The sequence below is a fragment of the Panthera uncia genome (genome assembly GCF_023721935.1).
Source record: "Panthera uncia isolate 11264 chromosome B3 unlocalized genomic scaffold, Puncia_PCG_1.0 HiC_scaffold_1, whole genome shotgun sequence".
In the NCBI taxonomy this organism is placed as follows: Eukaryota; Metazoa; Chordata; class Mammalia; order Carnivora; family Felidae; genus Panthera; species Panthera uncia.
In genome coordinates, this window is record NW_026057582.1 from 48,139,830 (window position 1) to 48,157,253 (window position 17,424).

At 37.0% G+C, this 17,424-nt stretch overlaps 1 protein-coding gene across 2 annotated transcripts in view; it reads left to right on the plus strand.

The window, feature by feature from the left end:
- The window catches only part of L2HGDH (L-2-hydroxyglutarate dehydrogenase), a 43,932-nt gene extending 29,074 nt beyond the window's left edge, over positions 1 to 14,858 (plus strand). For both annotated transcript variants that reach the window (XM_049612819.1, XM_049612820.1), the window contains 2 exons: positions 801 to 932; positions 12,000 to 14,858. In XM_049612819.1, coding sequence (XP_049468776.1) covers positions 801 to 932; positions 12,000 to 12,195 — 328 coding nt within the window. In that variant the 3' untranslated portion in view covers positions 12,196 to 14,858. The remainder of the gene's footprint in view (positions 1 to 800; positions 933 to 11,999) is intronic.
- Positions 14,859 to 17,424: the final 2,566 nt, after the last annotated feature.

Consider the following 17,424-nt stretch of genomic DNA (forward strand, 5'->3'; position numbering starts at 1 on the left):
GAGTCTGGCTGGAGGATCTGGAATATTTTACCTCTGGCTGACCAAAGAAAAGTAGGGTAAATATTCCACTTGCTTAATGGCTCTGATTTAAAGATCTGTTAATGCCTTTTAGGTGTGGCTTCGAAAGCACCTAACATTTGCATTAGTAAACCTGTTACAACATGGATGGAGCTAGAGTGTATTATGCTAAGCAAAATAAGTCAGAGAAAGAAAAATATCATATGATTTCACTCAGATGTGAAATTTAAGAAACAAAACAGATGAACATAGGAGAAAGGAAGGAAAAATAAGATAAAAAGAGAGAGGGAGGCAAACCATAAGAAACTCTTAAATACAGAGACAAACTAAGGGTTAATGGCGGTGTGTTGGGTGGGAGGATGGTCTAAATGGGTGATGGGCATTAAGGAGGGCACTTGTTGGGATGAGCACTGGGTGTTAATATGTAAGTGATGAATCATCGCTAAATTCTGTTCCTGAAACCAATACCACACTATATATTGACTAACTTGAATTTTAATTAAAAAAAAAAAGAAAAGAAAAGAAAACCTTGCTGTTGGCAGGCTTCATAGAATCTAGCTTGAAACCAGCATTCCCTGGGAATTTAAGTTTGGAAGGTATTCTTTGATGAAGTTTCCTTCTTACATTGGCCAAAAGTTGATTTTCTTTTAATACGTGTTTTTTTCTGACTTTGCCTACATTTCTGTGGTGCCACCCCCCTAAAAATCTCATAGTTGTAAAGATGTTTTATAGTAATAAAGAATTCCTTTCTCTCATAAAGATTTTAAATTTTTTGCTTTCAGTGGCTTGATTAAACTGGTGTTCCAGAATTTTTCCTACGGAGTTAATGAAATGTATAAAGCCTGTTTTCTCAGTGCAACAGTGAAGCACCTTCAAAAGTTTATCCCTGAAATTACTGTCAGTGATATACTTAGGTAAGGAAAAGCTATAAGGATTGCAAATATGGTTATGACCTATGTGAATTTGGCAGGTGGTTCTGACTTGGTGATTCGGTAAGCATACTTTCAGAGTCAGCGTACCCAGTGAATCTTTGTGTGTCCTCTCTTTCCCAGCAAGTTGTTGAATTCCCTTTTCATCGCATGCATTGGGCCTTGCTGCTTCGTGCCCCTTGATGCCTGAACTAGGTTCATTTATAATTTTCTAGACCACTTTACAGCATTAAACTCAAACCTCCACTGCAGCTGTATTGTGATGCCACTTTTGCCTTCATGTCTAGGTATCATGATAAAAATATCTTGCCTGAAATTTTTTAATCTTCCTGGCTACTTACTCTTGTCATTGCAAAACCATTTGATTTAAACTCTGTATGAGATCATTGATCGCTATATTAACTGATTAGGTAATAAACACATAAAAAATTACATTTTGATTACATTTTACAACCTGTTAGACATACTCCTATACATGACATCTTACCTGCTTCCTCTCTTCCTCTTTTGTTCTTTCTTGGGCCCTACTCCACTCAGGGACTCTAGTTGGAGGACAAAAGTGGGAAGAATGTGGTAACAGTCTGAGTCTTAGTGCTGTAGCGATGTGGGGCCAAGGAAGGATAACTTAAAAAGGAAGGATAACTTTTTTCTCAAGGATAAAAGGCTCTCTGGACTTGAGCTGCACATTGTCCTAAATACCACCCAAGCCAATTTTCTTTTTCCATTTGGTGATATTTTAGGATGTTCACCTTTTTCCCTGACCAAGCTACTGTTAGGCCTAATCAGCAGTGTACTTTGAAGTACTCTCTCTGTGAATCCATCCCTCCGTGAAACTCTAGGGCACTGAATGTCTGTCTTCTCAGGAACAGCTGCTGAACTTGCCTGGGAAGAGAGCAATAATCATGTCAGCTGTCTCCCTTAGGGGAGCTAAGTGTCCTGGTCTAAATCTGACACTAATATATCATTCTCAGACCAGCCTCTTTGAATCCTTAGAAGAACTATTAAAACCCAGCTAATGTTTTTACTCTTATCTCTCTCATCCCTTCTACTCACCTCTTGAAATGGCAGGGATAAAAATATCTAGGCTTTCCTTTCTTTCACTCACCTATAAAAAAAAGCCTTTTGTGTTTTCAGTGGTCTGCTTTAGTAGACTTGTTATGTTTTATATCTGAAAATATATTAATCAAATCTGGCATCTGTTACTGCTGTTAATATTCCTTGAATAACACAATAGGTGGACATCGTGAATTCTGTATATAAACAGTTGCAGTGAATTCAGTACCCATATCCTATTACCACCCTTTCATAGAAGCCTGGGGAAAACTCTTTCAACCAGTGGGTTTCATATGGTAGAACTGGGTTTTAGTGAATATTGCTGTCTCTGAGTGTAAGGGTGTGAATTTCATTTTCCAGTTTCATTAGCATGTAGTAGAAAAGGACACACAGCACTGTAGACAGGTTACATTTAGGGACAAATTTAACCCAATCAGAGAGTTTCTCTTTGGAGACAGAGCAGCTGAACACATTCAGCAATTCCATCTTTCCCTTAATTCCTGTAGCTATTAAAAGGAAGAAATTTGGGGCGCCTGAGTGGCTCAGTCAGTAAATGTCCGACTTCGACTCAGGTCATGATCTCATGGCTGGTGAGTTCGAGGCCCCGCATTGGGCTCTGTGCTGACAGCTCAGAGCCTGGAGCCTGCTTCGGATTCTATGTCCCCTCTATCTCTGTCCCTCCCAGCTTGTACTCTGTCTCTTTCTCTCTCTCAAAAACAAACAAACAAAAAATTTTTAAAAGAAGTAAATTATCAGTAACAAAATGGAAGTTGTAGAAAATATATTTGATAGCATTTATATCAGTTTAAACAATATCATATATAGTTTAGGGATTCTATATACCCTGTGAAAATAGTAATAAGCATGGGAGTCACCTAATGCAGTAGAGTGGTTACCTCTCGGGAGAGGAAGGGATGGGATCAGAGAGCTCCACAGGGGGTTTCTGTCATATCTAGAAGCTTTATTTCTTAAGCTCTTTGGTAAGAAAATAGGTGTTTGTTATGTTATTCTCTGTACCTTGGTATATGCCTGCAGTATTAAGTCATCATAATAAAATCAGATCGATAGACTTTCCCGCATTATGAAGCTTAAGTCCTACCTGTCTTGCAGCTCAGTGCAGCGGAACCATAAATGCTCTATCATTAATATTGAGGCAGAAGCATATTAAGCAGTGTTAGATAGTAAGAGAACTGAAGCCATACTTTCAGCGGGATGTTTAGCTCAAGAGAGTGTCCTTAAATTGCCACCAAAGGGCATCCAAAAAAATTCCAAAAAGCAAAACCAAAGGGCATCCAGCGTGACTTCTTTCTGCTTAGCCAGAGCATCTGGGGCGATAATTGACCAGTGAACATTGGATTGGAGTGTAAAGTTATAATCTGTCAAGTACATGTGTTAGGTATATAAATTTGTCATTGTTAAATGATGATCTCTAAGGTTCTTAATTTTATCTACGAAGTCCTTTAATTTGTTCTGTGATAAATTTGACATGGTAATCTAACAGCACTAAGAGCATAAAAGATGAAGGCACACATGCCAAGATCTCCTTTTTCTTCCCCTTTATTTTAAAAAATGTCTTATTTGGGGAATTGTAAATTTTTAAGCAAGATGTTTTTATGGTGAGTGATAGCTAAAGACTATACTATGTCATTGTGAAATGCAAAGGTGAAAGCCAAACAGTTCTATAATTATAGTGATCTAGATCAAGGTTTCTCAATCTTGGCACTACTAAAATTTTGGCCCAAATAATTCTTTGCTGTAGGAGACTGTTCAGTTCATTGTGGAATGTTTAGCAGCACCTCTAGCCTCTACCCACTAAATGCCAGCAGTACTCTCCTAGTTACAACCAAAAGTGTCTCCAGACATTGCCAAATGTCCCCCAGGGGGCAAAATCTCCTTTGGTTGGGAACATCTAGTCTAGAGTTGGGCAACCCTCATACTACAAAATACCAGAGTCTGGAGAAAATATAAAAATCCCTTGAAATACATATAGCTGTGAATGCAACAAAACAAGGGGCATCCCAGGAGCAAAAACAAAAGGGAAATTGAAAACCCGTGTACTAAGAGGAATTGGTGCTGATGCTATTTGGGTGGAAGGGGGTTAGATTTGCTGATTTTGATATAAATATAACAGTTTTATTTTTAATTGATACATGATTTACATACAGTAAAATATGCAGATCTTAAGTGCTCAACGGATTTTGGCAAGTGTATAAGTTCATGTATCTGCCACGTAGAGCAAGATATAAAACATTAGGGACATATGTTTTAACTGCAACTCAAGTGCTGGGAAGGAGGCTTATATATAAAAGGTACAAACTTGGAACTGAGACCCCTGTATAAAGCCAGGGACTCTTGAAGGGCTATACCCTCAGTGAAAAGGAAGTCTAGAAAAAAAAAAAAAAAAAATCCCCTTAGCACCAGAAAGTGTTAAGGAATATTGTCTGTCCTGGCCTTGAGGGTAGAGGCAATGTTGGATAGGTGCAATCTCCTCTAAAAATTTAGAACCCTGGGCCCGCCCTCACAAGTGCTTAGAGTTTGACTTTGTACCACCACTTGATCTAGGAACCTTAAACTAAGAAGTTAACTTAAAAAGTAGATCCAGGGGACGCCTGGGTGGCTCAGTCGGTTAAGCGTCCGACTTCGGCTCAGGTCATGATCTCACAGTCTGTGAGTTTGAGCCCCGCGTCGGGCTCTGTGCTGACAGCTCAGAGCCTGGAGCCTGTATCAGATTCTGTGTCTCCCTCTCTCTCTGACCCTCCCCTGTTCGTGCTCTGTCTCTCTCTGTCTCAAAAATAAATAAACGTTAAAAAAAAATTTTTTTTTAAAGTAGATCCAGGGGCACCTGGCTGGCTCAGTTTGTAGAGCATGTGACTCTTTTTTTGTTTTATTTTTTTTTAAGTTTATTTATTTTAAGAGAGTCAGAGACAGCACATTGGGGACGGACAGAGAGAGAGAGGGAGAGGGAGAATCCCAAGCAGGCTCTGCCCTGTCAGCGCAGAGCCCAACCTGGGGCTTGAACCCACAAACCATGAGATCATGACCTGAGCTGAAACCAAAAGTTGGATGCTTAACTGACTGAGCTACCCAGGCACCCTGAGCATGTGACTCTTAATCCCCAGGTCATGAGTTCCAGCCTCACGTTGGGTGTAAAGATTACTTCAAAAAAAAAAAAAAAAGTAAATCCAGCTTGTTCAGGTCCTGCTTCAAACTAACCATTTCTCTCTCTCTCTCACTTTAAACAAATTAGAGACAGTGACAATCAGGGTAATTTGACCTCAGACTAAGTATTACTGATACAAAGCAATTATTAGTTTTGAATTATTATTTTTAAGAATCCTTTTATTTTTATGATTTTTTAATGTTTATTTATTAATTTTGAAAGAGAGAATGTGCACATGCATGTGTGAGCAGAGGAGGGGCAGAGGAAGAATCCCAAGCAGATTCTGAGCTGTCAGCACGGAGCCCAACATAGGGGCCCAAACTCATGAGCTGTGAGATTATGACCTGAGCCGAAATCAAGTCAGACGCTTAACCAACTGAGCCACCCAGGCACCCCTTTAAGAATCCTTTAAAAAGAAATGAAGTAAAATGACATGCTATCTAAGATTTGCTTTAAAATAATCCAGTGAAGAGAGGTGGACAGTGAGTGGAGATGTAGATGAAACAGAATTAGCTGGGTGTTGATTATTGTTGATACTAGGTAATATATACATAGCAGTTCATTATGCTATTCATTTTACTTTTGTATGTATTTAAAAATATCCATAAAAAAAAAGTGCTCCAAGGATGGTAATACTTCTGGAGCAGTGGATAGAAGCAAATGTAAAACCTCCATGGAGGACATAACCTCAACCCATCCTGTATAGTATTCCCCCAGATAAAGTCCTGCTGAACAGGACGCCATCAAATATTACAAAGCACCATGAGTGAGAATAAGCACATAGAATAAATACCAGAATTAGACCCCTAATAACTTTGGGTAATAGTGATATTAGAAACCATAAAGTAACCTAGTGAATTTAAATGGTTAATAGTAATATCAGAAACCATAAAATAACCCAGTGAATTAAAAACAAAAAGGAACAGAAAACATGAAAAAGAATAAGACATCCCCTCCACCCCAAAATCTGAGCAAATTTGGAAACCAACTAATTAGAATTTCTACAATAGAAAAATATACTTCTTAAATTTTAAAACTCAAATGACTAAGTTGGTAAGACCTACCTTAAAAGAAAATTAATAAGTTGAAAGATAAATCTGAAGAATTTAGAGAACATTGCAAGATAAAGGTGCATGACATAGAAATTAAAAGAGAAGAAAATAAGAAGATTCCAGACTATATCTCATAGGATTTCCAGAGAAATTAAAAAGAGGCAATACTTTGCAGAGAAGTATTTGAGAAATTCCTAGAATTGGCAAAATGACATAAGATTCACAGGATGCACGGTGAATCCCATCTCATAAGTAAACGAAATACAAGAATGGAAATAGATTATATAACTTACAATTTAGTACAGGAGGAAAGAAAAATAGAGAATATTCAATAAGCCAAGAAATGAGATGAGAAAATCTCAGAAAAATCAGGTTAAATAGCATAATATAATAGAAATCAAACTTATTGGTGATTACAATAAATGTAAGTGTACTTAATAGTTAAGGCAGAAATTGTCACATTGGATTAAAAAATGCATCTATGTGCTAGGCAAATGGCTTATTGGAAGAAAGATAAATACTGGGTCATTTCAGATAAAATACAGTCTAAGGCAAAAATTGTTAGAGATAAAGAAGTTCGCTATAAACTCGCTGCATATAACAGAGATATGAAAAAAGAGAACAAAAATGGACATAACTGCAAGCAGAAATCAACAAATCCACAATTGTGGTGGGTGATTTTAAGACATGTCTGTTGATAGAAGGTAGATCAAGCAGATAAAATATTAGAAGATTTGAATAACACAATTAAAACTCTTGATTGAATGGATGTATAGAACTCCCCAAACCCCATTACAAACTGCTTGTATTGTTCAAGTCCTCAGAAAATATTTACAGAGACTCAAAAAGCTCTAATCCCTAAATCAGGTTCTCAACAAAATTCAAAAACTGGGCATAGAAAAACCATATTCTCTTGTCACAATCCAGCTAAGGTGAAGATAAGTCACAAAAATACTCTTCCTTCATGCTTGGAAATTAAGATGGAGTAGTTTACTTTCTCCATACAATATGCTCATGCGAACTTCTATTTTTAGATTAACAGTAGATCCCATGGTGAGTTTTATAAAATACTAAGTTGTCCTATTTGGAACTGGTCAAAGACATCAGTTTTAGCCTTTCATAGTTCTTTTCTAGCTCACAGGATAATGCCTGCCACAGAACAATAAAGCAATAAATACAGCACTTTTCAGATGAAGGAATGCCATTAGTTACATATTCATTTTTTTTTATTAAAAAAAACTTTAAGGTTTATTTATTTTGAGAGAGAGAGATTGAGAGCAGGAGAGGGGCAGGGAGAGAGGGAGAGAGAGAACACCAAGCAGGCTCTGGGCTGCCAGCGCTGAGCCCAACGTGGGGCTTGATCTCACAAACCATGAGATCCTTACCTGAGCCGAAATAGAGTTGGATGCTTAACTGACTGAGCTACTGAGGCACCCCTATGTTGTTTTTCATTTTAGAGAGAGAGGGGGCGCCTGGGTGCCTCAGTCAGTTAAGCGTCCCACTTCGCCTCAGGTTATGATCTCATGGTTCATGAGTTCAAGTCCCGCGTCAGGCTCTGTGTGGACAGCTCAGAGCCTGGAGCCTGTTTCATATTCTGTGTCTCCCTCTCTCTGCTCCTCCCCTACTCGTATTCTGTCTCTCTCTAACTCAAAAAATAAATAAACATTAAAAAAAATTTTTTTTAGAGAGTATGCACAAATGGGAGAGGGATGGAGGGAGAGAGAGAGAATCTTAAGCAGACTTGACACAGCACAGAGCCCAACGTAGCGCTCAATCCCTCATCCCTTGGATCATGACTGGAGCCGAAATCAAGAGTGGGACACTCAACCAACTGAGCCACCAAGGCGCCCCTCATATTCACCTTTTGTTTCTAGACATATTTAAGCGTCTAGAACTTATATTCCCATTAAATTTAGCCACAGATAGGGCAAAATACATAGCTACGGATAGCTCTAAACAATTAAATGTAGCTGAATTAACAAATACTAAATTTACTAAATTGTTCTTTCAGCTATTAAAATGGAGTTTTAAAGAATTAGAAGTTAAAAAATTAAGTTTCTAGTCTTACTGAGTACTTACTATATACACAAGGCACAAATCTAGACATGAGGGTGAGGTAGGGGTGTTGTAGAAGATGCTGACCCTTAAGAAATTTATGGTTTATCTTACCTGAAATTTCAAGTGATAATACTCATCTCAAGCTGAGGTGTTCTGAGGGGGAATGCCTGTATGTAATCGTGCAAAGAAAAACCCTGAAGTTGCATTAAGTGCTGAAGAGGAAACCTGAAGAATTTGGTAAACGTTTCATGTTAGGGGCACCTGATTGGCTCAGTCGGTTGAGCCTCCAACTTTGGCTCAGGTCGTGATCTCACAGTCATGGGTCCCAGCCTGTCATCAGGCTCTGTGCCCCTAGCTCACAGACTGGAGCCTGCTTTGGATTCTGTGTCTCCTTCTCCCTCTGCCCCTTCCCAGCTCGTGCTTTGTCTCTCTCAAAAATAAATAAACATTAAAAAAAAATTTTAAACATTTCATGTGAAATAGTTAACTTTAGCTTGAGCTAAAGTGAGATCCTTAGAAAAACAATATTGTATATTGTTTTTTACAGTTTGGATTATATTATAGGTTTTGAACATTTGGGCAGGAGGGGACACTGAAGATAATTGATGTTTGTAAGAGAAATAAATATGAGACACATTTGTAACTGTAGTTAATCAGTATTAACTTATTTTTGCTTAGAAGGGAAAGTTAGGGGAATGTACTAACTAAACCTGTAAGAAAAAAAAGTTTTATTTTCTTCACTAAACATCAACGGCTGGTCATGCCACTCTGTGCCCCCTCCATGTTGGCCTTCTACCAGATAAAAGGAGTGGAACAAGAAAACTCTTGGAGGTGCTCTTAACAGCAACAGCAGCATTGTTCAGGAAAAGAAGGGCAAATGCTGCTTTGATGGGTTGCGATAAGCTACAAAAACAGAATGTACAAAGTGGAGTGCGTGCTGACTGATAACATGGTGTGTCAGTTGATATGTATCTTTAAGACATCTTAGCATCAGTCCAGTTCTTTTTATGTTCTGTGTGTTGTATCTGGTTCTTACTTGGAAATACTTACACCTCAAAACTCTCCTGTCCAGATTCCTTGCAGCCTTCTGTAAGAATATTTACCTTTATTATAGAATCTTTCACCCTTGTTGTAATTCTTATTTACCTCTCTACAAATGAATAGGATAGCTCTGTGACCTCAGGCAGCTTATTTAATCTATTTCTTTGCTGTTAAATATATACTTGTATCAGCCTCTTACAGTTGTCAGAATTAGAATTCCTAATACAGAGAAAGCACTTAGTAAATAGCATATTATTATTATTATTATTATTATTATTATCATTATCTTATTCTCATTAGAGGGCAGTGATCTCCTATTCTGTCTTCCTCAAGTACTTCTCTTCATTGGCCCAGAATCATTAAAAATGCTTAATATGGTTGCCTTATTTGTTGAGTCTTGTGGTGTGTATAAGACAGCTATTTTTTTTCTCTTTTTTAAAAATTATTATTTTCTTTAAAGTAAGCTCTGTGCCCAACATGGGGCTTGAACTCACAACTCTAAGATCAAGAGTTGCATGCTCTGCTAATTGGGCCAGCTAGGCACCCCTAAGGCAGCTGTGTTCAAACTGTGTTTTCTGAACAGTTTCAAGGGAGGTACTCTTTTTTTTTTTTAGGTTAAGTAGGATTTATTTTCATTTGTAAGTGAACCCTCTTGCAACAGGTTTATTCAATTCTTCTAAAAATGGTAGCATTCTTTTAAACTCTTCTTTTAGAAGCAGCAGTTACATAGATGGAATATTGGATTCAACCTAAAAATGTGGTCCCTAGTTAACTTTGTTATTCTGCATATAAGCATGATAAAAGATTAGGATAGTCTTCACATTTCCAAGCAGAATACAATTTAAAAAGCTTGTCCTTACCAAACCCCTAAAAACAGCCATTTTTAAAAATGTTTGTTTATTTTTAAGAGACAGAGCATGAACAGGGGACGGGCAGAGAGAGAAGGGGACAGAGGATCTGAAGCAGGCTCTGTGCTGACAGTAGAGAGCCCAATGTGGGGCTTGAACTCATGAACCTGAGCTGCAGTCAGATGCTTAACCCACTGAGCCACCCACGTGCCCCAAAATAGCCATTTGAGAGTAAGCCAGCAGAGCATTACATCACCCGTGAAGTGTGGGCTTCGTTATATGCACCAGTAAACCTACATGGCTAGCTTCTGCATCCCACTTTTACAGATTTTACACCTATTATGCCAAACAGCATTTTAAACACTGATGTATAAACTCCCCAATAAGATAAAGCAAGGACAGAAATGAGAAGTGTTTATCAGAAACAGGATACACCATCACTTAATAGTCTTCAAACAGTATTGCACTTTAATAGTTTTGACAATGTGCTCTTGGAACAATCTGCAAACAACTCATTTTAACAGACAAAGAACGCTTTTAAGCTGACATGACTGTCCTAAATTGTTTATTAGGTAAGAATGTTACAAACATTGCTTACATTAGTGGTACCAGCGGAGCTGGAGAGGATTGCACCTTCTCCATGCTAGGTGGCCAGAACCACTAACAGTGTGGTGGAACTTGTGACCCTCTCCAAAGGCTGTGTTCTTGCAGCCTGCAGATGTCAGTCCTTGCATCCCCCTGTGCTTGTGGACTGGTTTGGTGATCCAGTGGGTGTCAGGATTTCTACTGATAGCTTTATGGAATGGATCAAAGAAGATAACCTCAAGAATTTGTATGTGGAATCTTCACCAACCCAATAAGAATTCAGGATTCTCAGAGCCCCACAGTGGCATCCAGCTTGCTCATGTGCAACAGACTGAAGGCTTCCAGTAAACTTTTAGCTGGTTAGCACCATGATGGACAGGCTTGCCCTAGGTCACACCCTCAGGAACTGGGAGTTTGCAGCCACCACATGACACACAAATCCAATCTATGACCTAACCTTGCTTGGCTTTGTACAAGGGAGGTAGTTTTGGATTCAAAAATACTCTATTTAGATTTCATTTGTAAATTTTAACTATCTTTTAAAAAAACTAATTTTTGAACTCAAGTGTTATAAAGCAGAACTTTCAGTAGTAAAGCCTCTTACTGTATGAACATGCTGCCAGGTTGTGCTTTTTCTATCATCTCTGTTTAGCTAATTGAAGGTTATCCTGATAGTGAAGGCTAAACTGTTGAAAATAGAAACAAATCACAAAAAAGAACTTGTTGCCATTTGTAAATATTTTTCTCTATAAATGTTAATTTATACTCAACAAAATGAAAAATAAATAGAATCCTGTTGCACATATTTAGGAATGCAACTGACATGTAATACATAACTCCCACTTCTATTGCTTTTTATTAGTCACAAGAGATTTATTTATTCCCATTGGTTGATTTTGTAATAAATTCATCTTATAAATCCAAATTAAAAATGCATCTATTTTAATTAAATGTGGGTTTATCTGCTACTTTGGGAAAAACAAATATTTATAAGTAACTTGCCATTTGTGTATTCATTTGGTAAGCATTTATTGACACTGTAATGTGGCAGGCATTATGCTCTAGGCTAAGGATATGTTTGACAGGCTACCCTACCAAACTGATAGCCTTTGGCTAAACACAAACCTATTGGGTTTCCACATAATGGTGCATTTAGAAGAATAAAGACTTTATTGCTTTAAGAATACTCTGAAACCACTGATCTGTAAAGTGTCCTGTCTCTTCTAGTCAGTTGACTACCATCATGTTTTTGCAGAGGTCCAGCTGGAGTAAGAGCCCAAGCCCTGGATAGAGATGGAAATCTGGTAGAAGATTTTGTATTTGATGGAGGAGTTGGGGATATTGGAAATCGCATTCTTCATGTGAGAAATGCACCTTCCCCTGCTGCTACTTCTTCTCTTGCAATTTCTGGAATGATTGCAGATGAAGTGCAACAAAGATTTAAATTGTAAATAATGTAAGGAGCTAAGTATGCATTTTAATTTCCACATTCAGCAACAAGAATATACTAATTGTATTCTTTACGGAAAATGATTTGAAAATCTTCTTGTTAGGTATCTCATTTAGATAACAACTGAATTGTTAGAATGCTGTAACATAGAAAAATAATTTTTTAAAGTCCATGCTCCTTTGTGAATAAAGAAGCAAGGTACAGTTGTGTCTGTACTGAATCCTTGACTGTTATGGACCTCTCCTCACCAGCCATGATCTGGAGATTTGACTCTTAGAATTTCTGGAAACGATGGCACAAAAAATTGATTATTCCCTTAACTTTTTGTCTTTATAGTATCTAAGCTTTTTTTTTTTTTTCTCTCCTAGATCAGAAAATATAGTATAATGTAGGTTGCAAACCTCCTTTTAACTTTGAAGGATCAAATGAAAACTCACATTATTTAGAGCAACAATATTTGTATTTGGGAATTTAAAATTCTTGATTTAAAGAAAATTTATGAAATTTCACATTTTTAAGTAGTTTGAATAAGATTCTATCTCAGCTATAATATTTGTAAGAAATAACTTTGCAAAGGAAATGCAAACCCTTTATTATTCCCAGTCTTTTTATAAGTGACTTGGTGTAGGGTTCCCATTAAATCCAAACAGCAGTACACTATGAATGGTTGTTGCCTACTCTTTAGTCTTCTGTGGTTGCAAAACTAAAAGAACTTAGAACTGATAGGTTTTTATGTGAGCAGTTTTAGAATTCTGCCACTGATATATAGAACTCTGTAATTTTAAAAATTTACCTCTATATCTCTGTTTTTCAGTCATACCAGGTTTCTCAAACGTTAGCCAAGATCACTATTTTATTCATGCCTACTTGGTTTTCAGGGATTCTATGAACTTTTATGAGGATATTTCTTCATTTTGAGGAAATACCTAACTTTGAGGCATTCACTTTTGTAAACCGCAAAAGTGCCTTACATTCACGTGTACTTCATGAGTATTTAAATTATTGCCCAGTGCTAGTACTGTATACTGTATATATGTGTGTGGTATTTGTTGAAATGATTCTTGCAATTCAGAAAGTTGGAAAATAGAAATATAAATGAATTTATGGCAGCCTATTGATTGGGGAAATTTTATTACAGCACCACCAGTTAGGCGAGACATTTTTATCCCTTCCCTCATATATACTCTCTCAGGATTAATCTTCCACTCTTCATTCTTTCCTCTTATCTCTCCAAATCTGTGTGATAGATGAGTAAGAAGGATGTGCATTTTGACTGAAAGGAAAAACTTCTGTTTTCTTCTTTTTCACTTCAAGCCTCAGTGATTACATTGTCTGAGCTACCTCAACCATTAACTTGAAAGGCTACACCATCAACTCATGTTCAAGAAGTAGCACATCCCAGGTAGAGACTAGGCAATTATTTGACACTTGGGATGAACATATTGAAAGCATTTAGAAATCATTCACAGAAGAAATTAGCCCTAATGGTTCTTCATAACAACTGATTCCTCCAAGAAATGTGACACACAGGATATTTTTCTGTTCCATCGCAAGACTATTAAGAGATGGAAAATTTTACAATTCTCTATTTCATAAACAGTGAGATTACATATATACTAAGCTGTGAAAGACTGAAATTTTAAAAATAACTGTCCTCATTAAAGCAACCCTCATTCCATTTGAGTCTATATTATACCCCAAAAAATATAAGTGAAAAAAGTTATTGAAAGTGTTTTGAATGTGCAGGTTATTTTGTTTGTAAAACATTTTATATTTATATCAATAGGGTTTTGTTGTGTAATACTGATATAATATTTAAAAGTTTTGTGTATTTCTGAGATAAGAAAATGTAAATTAATATTAAAATATTTTAATGAGTTTTTGTGTTGTAAACATAATTTTTAGTTTCATAAAACTGATTCAAGTGAATTTTTTGTGTGTAAAACATGAACTATCATAGCTTTAAATAGCAGCCAACCTTAGAAAAATGAAAAAAACTATTTGCATTTAATATAAAAATGAGGTTTATATTTTAGGTAAAAAGTAGAGCACTTCCCCATTTACAAAAATGGCTTTCCACTTGGTAGTGGTGGCAATATCTGGCTCACCTCAGTGTCATCTTCATACCCCCAGAGCACCAGGGAACATGGTTTCTGTTCCATAGCAGAATATATATATAACACATAAACACACAGTGCTTTGCAGGCAGTGGAGGGGACAGTAAATCAATCAAATCGGAATTTCATAAATCATTATAGTTTCTCTTAGGAAGACATTCTGGTATGCTATCTTTTACACGGGGGGTTGGATTTCTGGGCATAAGCCTCATATAAGGGTGATAGGGCACATGATCTGTCTGAGAGCCTGCTCCAACTTCTTGCCAGCAGGTTGACTGTAAAAGGACCAGAGTTAGCTACAGCAACAAACCATGAAAGTGAGTGACAATGACATTTATTGTTTCCTGTGGCATTGCTTTGGTTTGCTTCTGACTGGCAGCACTTGTAGCTTTAAATACATCGAGGAAGTAGGAGAGAGTAAATGGGAGAAATGTTGAGTAAGTCCTTCTTGAAAATGCTTTTCAGTGCAAGAATATTACTGTTAAAATTTTCACTGCCTTTTAAAATTTCAGATGTGCTTAGATTATTCAAGTTATCTCCCAAAAGCCATTTTAAATTCTAAAAAGACAAAATTAGTACTTGTCAAATAACTAGCATATTAATTTTAACTCAAATTTATGACCAAGTATAGTATCAGTATGTTTAATACTCCAATTTTTAAAAAAGATTTTGTTTTTAAGTAATCCCTACACTTAATGTGGGGCTCTAATTCACAACCCCGAGATCAAGAGTAGCATGCTTTACTCACTAAGCCAGCCAGGTATCCCTAATACTTCTATTTTTTAACACTTGAAGCAAGTGTTTACTATTTAAAAAAAATTTTTTTAAGTATTTATTTTTGAGATAGAGACAGAGCATGAGGAGGGAGGGGCAGAGAGAGCGGGAGACACAATCAGATCACGCGAGATCACGACCTGAGCCAAAGTTGGACACTTAACTGGCTGTGCCACCCAGGTGCCCTGTATTATTTTTAAAATGTTTTTTAATTAGTGTTTTGAATAAGTACAACATTCATATGGTTGAAAATTCAAAATGCCCCAAATGTACTCCATGAAAGAATCTCCTCTCCTCCAAGCCACCCAATTCACTGATTCATGAGGCAACAAAAATTTTATCTCTTGTGCAGCCTTGCAGAGATATTATACATAAAAAAATATTGCCTCCATTTCTTTTTACACAAGTGGTAGCATACTCTGCATACTAGATTATACACCCTGCTCTTTTCACTTTGCACTGTCTCTTTGATAATGTTCAAGTGACCTGAACACAGTGGCCTGGTTCTTTTCAAATGATTTTACAGCTTCTATTCTGTGAATTTACCATTATTTGTTGAACCAGTCCCTGATACCTACTGACAATTATTTAAATTGTTTATTTCTCGGGCATTTTTGTTTTGCTTTTGGTGCGTCAGTACTGCAATCAATAACTTTGTGTTAAATCATTTCACATTCAAGCAAGTGTGCCAAAGGACATATTCTTCGAATTTGCTGGGTCAAAGGGTATGTGACTTTGCAACTTTGATAGTGTCAAGTTGCCTTTGGTAGAGGTTGAAACAATTTAAGCTCTCACCAATAATATATTAGAGTATCTGTTTCTTCATATTCTCACCAACATAGTATATCATCAAACTTTTGGATCTATGCGGCTATTCTAATAGGTAAAAAATAACGGTATAATTTAAATTTCTTGTAATATGAGTAAAGTTGAGCATCTGTACTATGTTTAAGAGACATACTTCATTTTCTGTGAACTGTGGTTTTTTTTGTATTTGCTATCCTTTTTTTCCCCTTACGTTTGGTCCTATTAATTTGTAGAAACTCCTTTAGATATTGGGGAAATAAACTATTTAGAAAATGAGTTACAAACATTTTTTCCAGTTTGTCATCTGCTTTTTGCCTTACCTTGTGATGGTTTTTGTTTTTGCCACACATTTTAAAAAATGGATTTACCAATCTTCTAGATTTTATATCATAGTAGGTCTTTTGTACTCTGAAATTATAAAGTTATTTTATGGTTTTAACTTTTTACATTTAAGTCTTTGATACATAATGGAATTTATCCTAGCGTATCATGTGGGGTATGAATCCAACATTTTTTTCTAGATGGCCCTTTTGTCTGGTTGGGATTTTTACAGGAGTAATTCTTGGATTATCCCTCTCATGCAGGTGGATCACATTTCTGTTTGCCTAGCTCAGAGATCACAACTCAGATGCCTGTAGAGACTAGGCAGGTTACATAAAAGAGTGAAGAGTGCCAGGTAGGGAGTATAGCCAACTGGAAATGGGATGGCATACTTTTCTAAAGAGGGCAGCCACTACCGACTGCCTGCTTGCTGACTATTCCTTTGCAGGAATGCAGCAGCACCCAGTGTTGCTGGATTTTTGTCCAGAAGCTGGAAATCCATTTTTATATGAAATCTCTTGATTTAAAAATATTAACAATTTTAAAATTTAAATATAGATTTGGGTAAACAGAATGTGTCTTCAGCCAAATTTGGCTCGGAAGGCTTCCAATATCCTCCTTGGCCAAGAATGAAACTTCCTACTGACCACTTTACTCTCTTGTAAGAAAATATAATCACAGTCTCGTTTGACAGCCTAGTAGTTTACAGCTGGAGTTCCGGACGAGGAGAGAAAAGTAAAAAACCGTCTGTATAAGTCAAAGTCTGCCGTCACTGAAAAAGTAATTGGAGAAATACAAGCATTTTACTATCCTACCCTTTATCCCAAGTACATGGGAATGTGGATGTGACTCTATTAGAAGAAATTCGTGATTCCGTGGGTACTTGGATTAGAAAAATAAATTTTCCAACTCTGTCTTTCTGATTTTTGCCAAATGACAAATTGAGGTGTATTTGAGAAGAGGATAATTGTTGAGTTACTGATCCTGGAACTGAAGTATACAGCATGTACTCCCCCGCCCCGCCGCCCGTTCTTTCTTTCCCTTCCTCACTGGTGGCTGAGAGCTTTCCGCGTCTCACCTTTCAATCCCCAAAACATCACACTATGAAATAGTTGACTACCTCCTATGTAGTTAAACATCGTGTCCAGCCCGAATGTCCTTTTCTCTCCCCGTCCTGAATTGCTTCCCATGACTGTCGTCCTCGAAGAGTG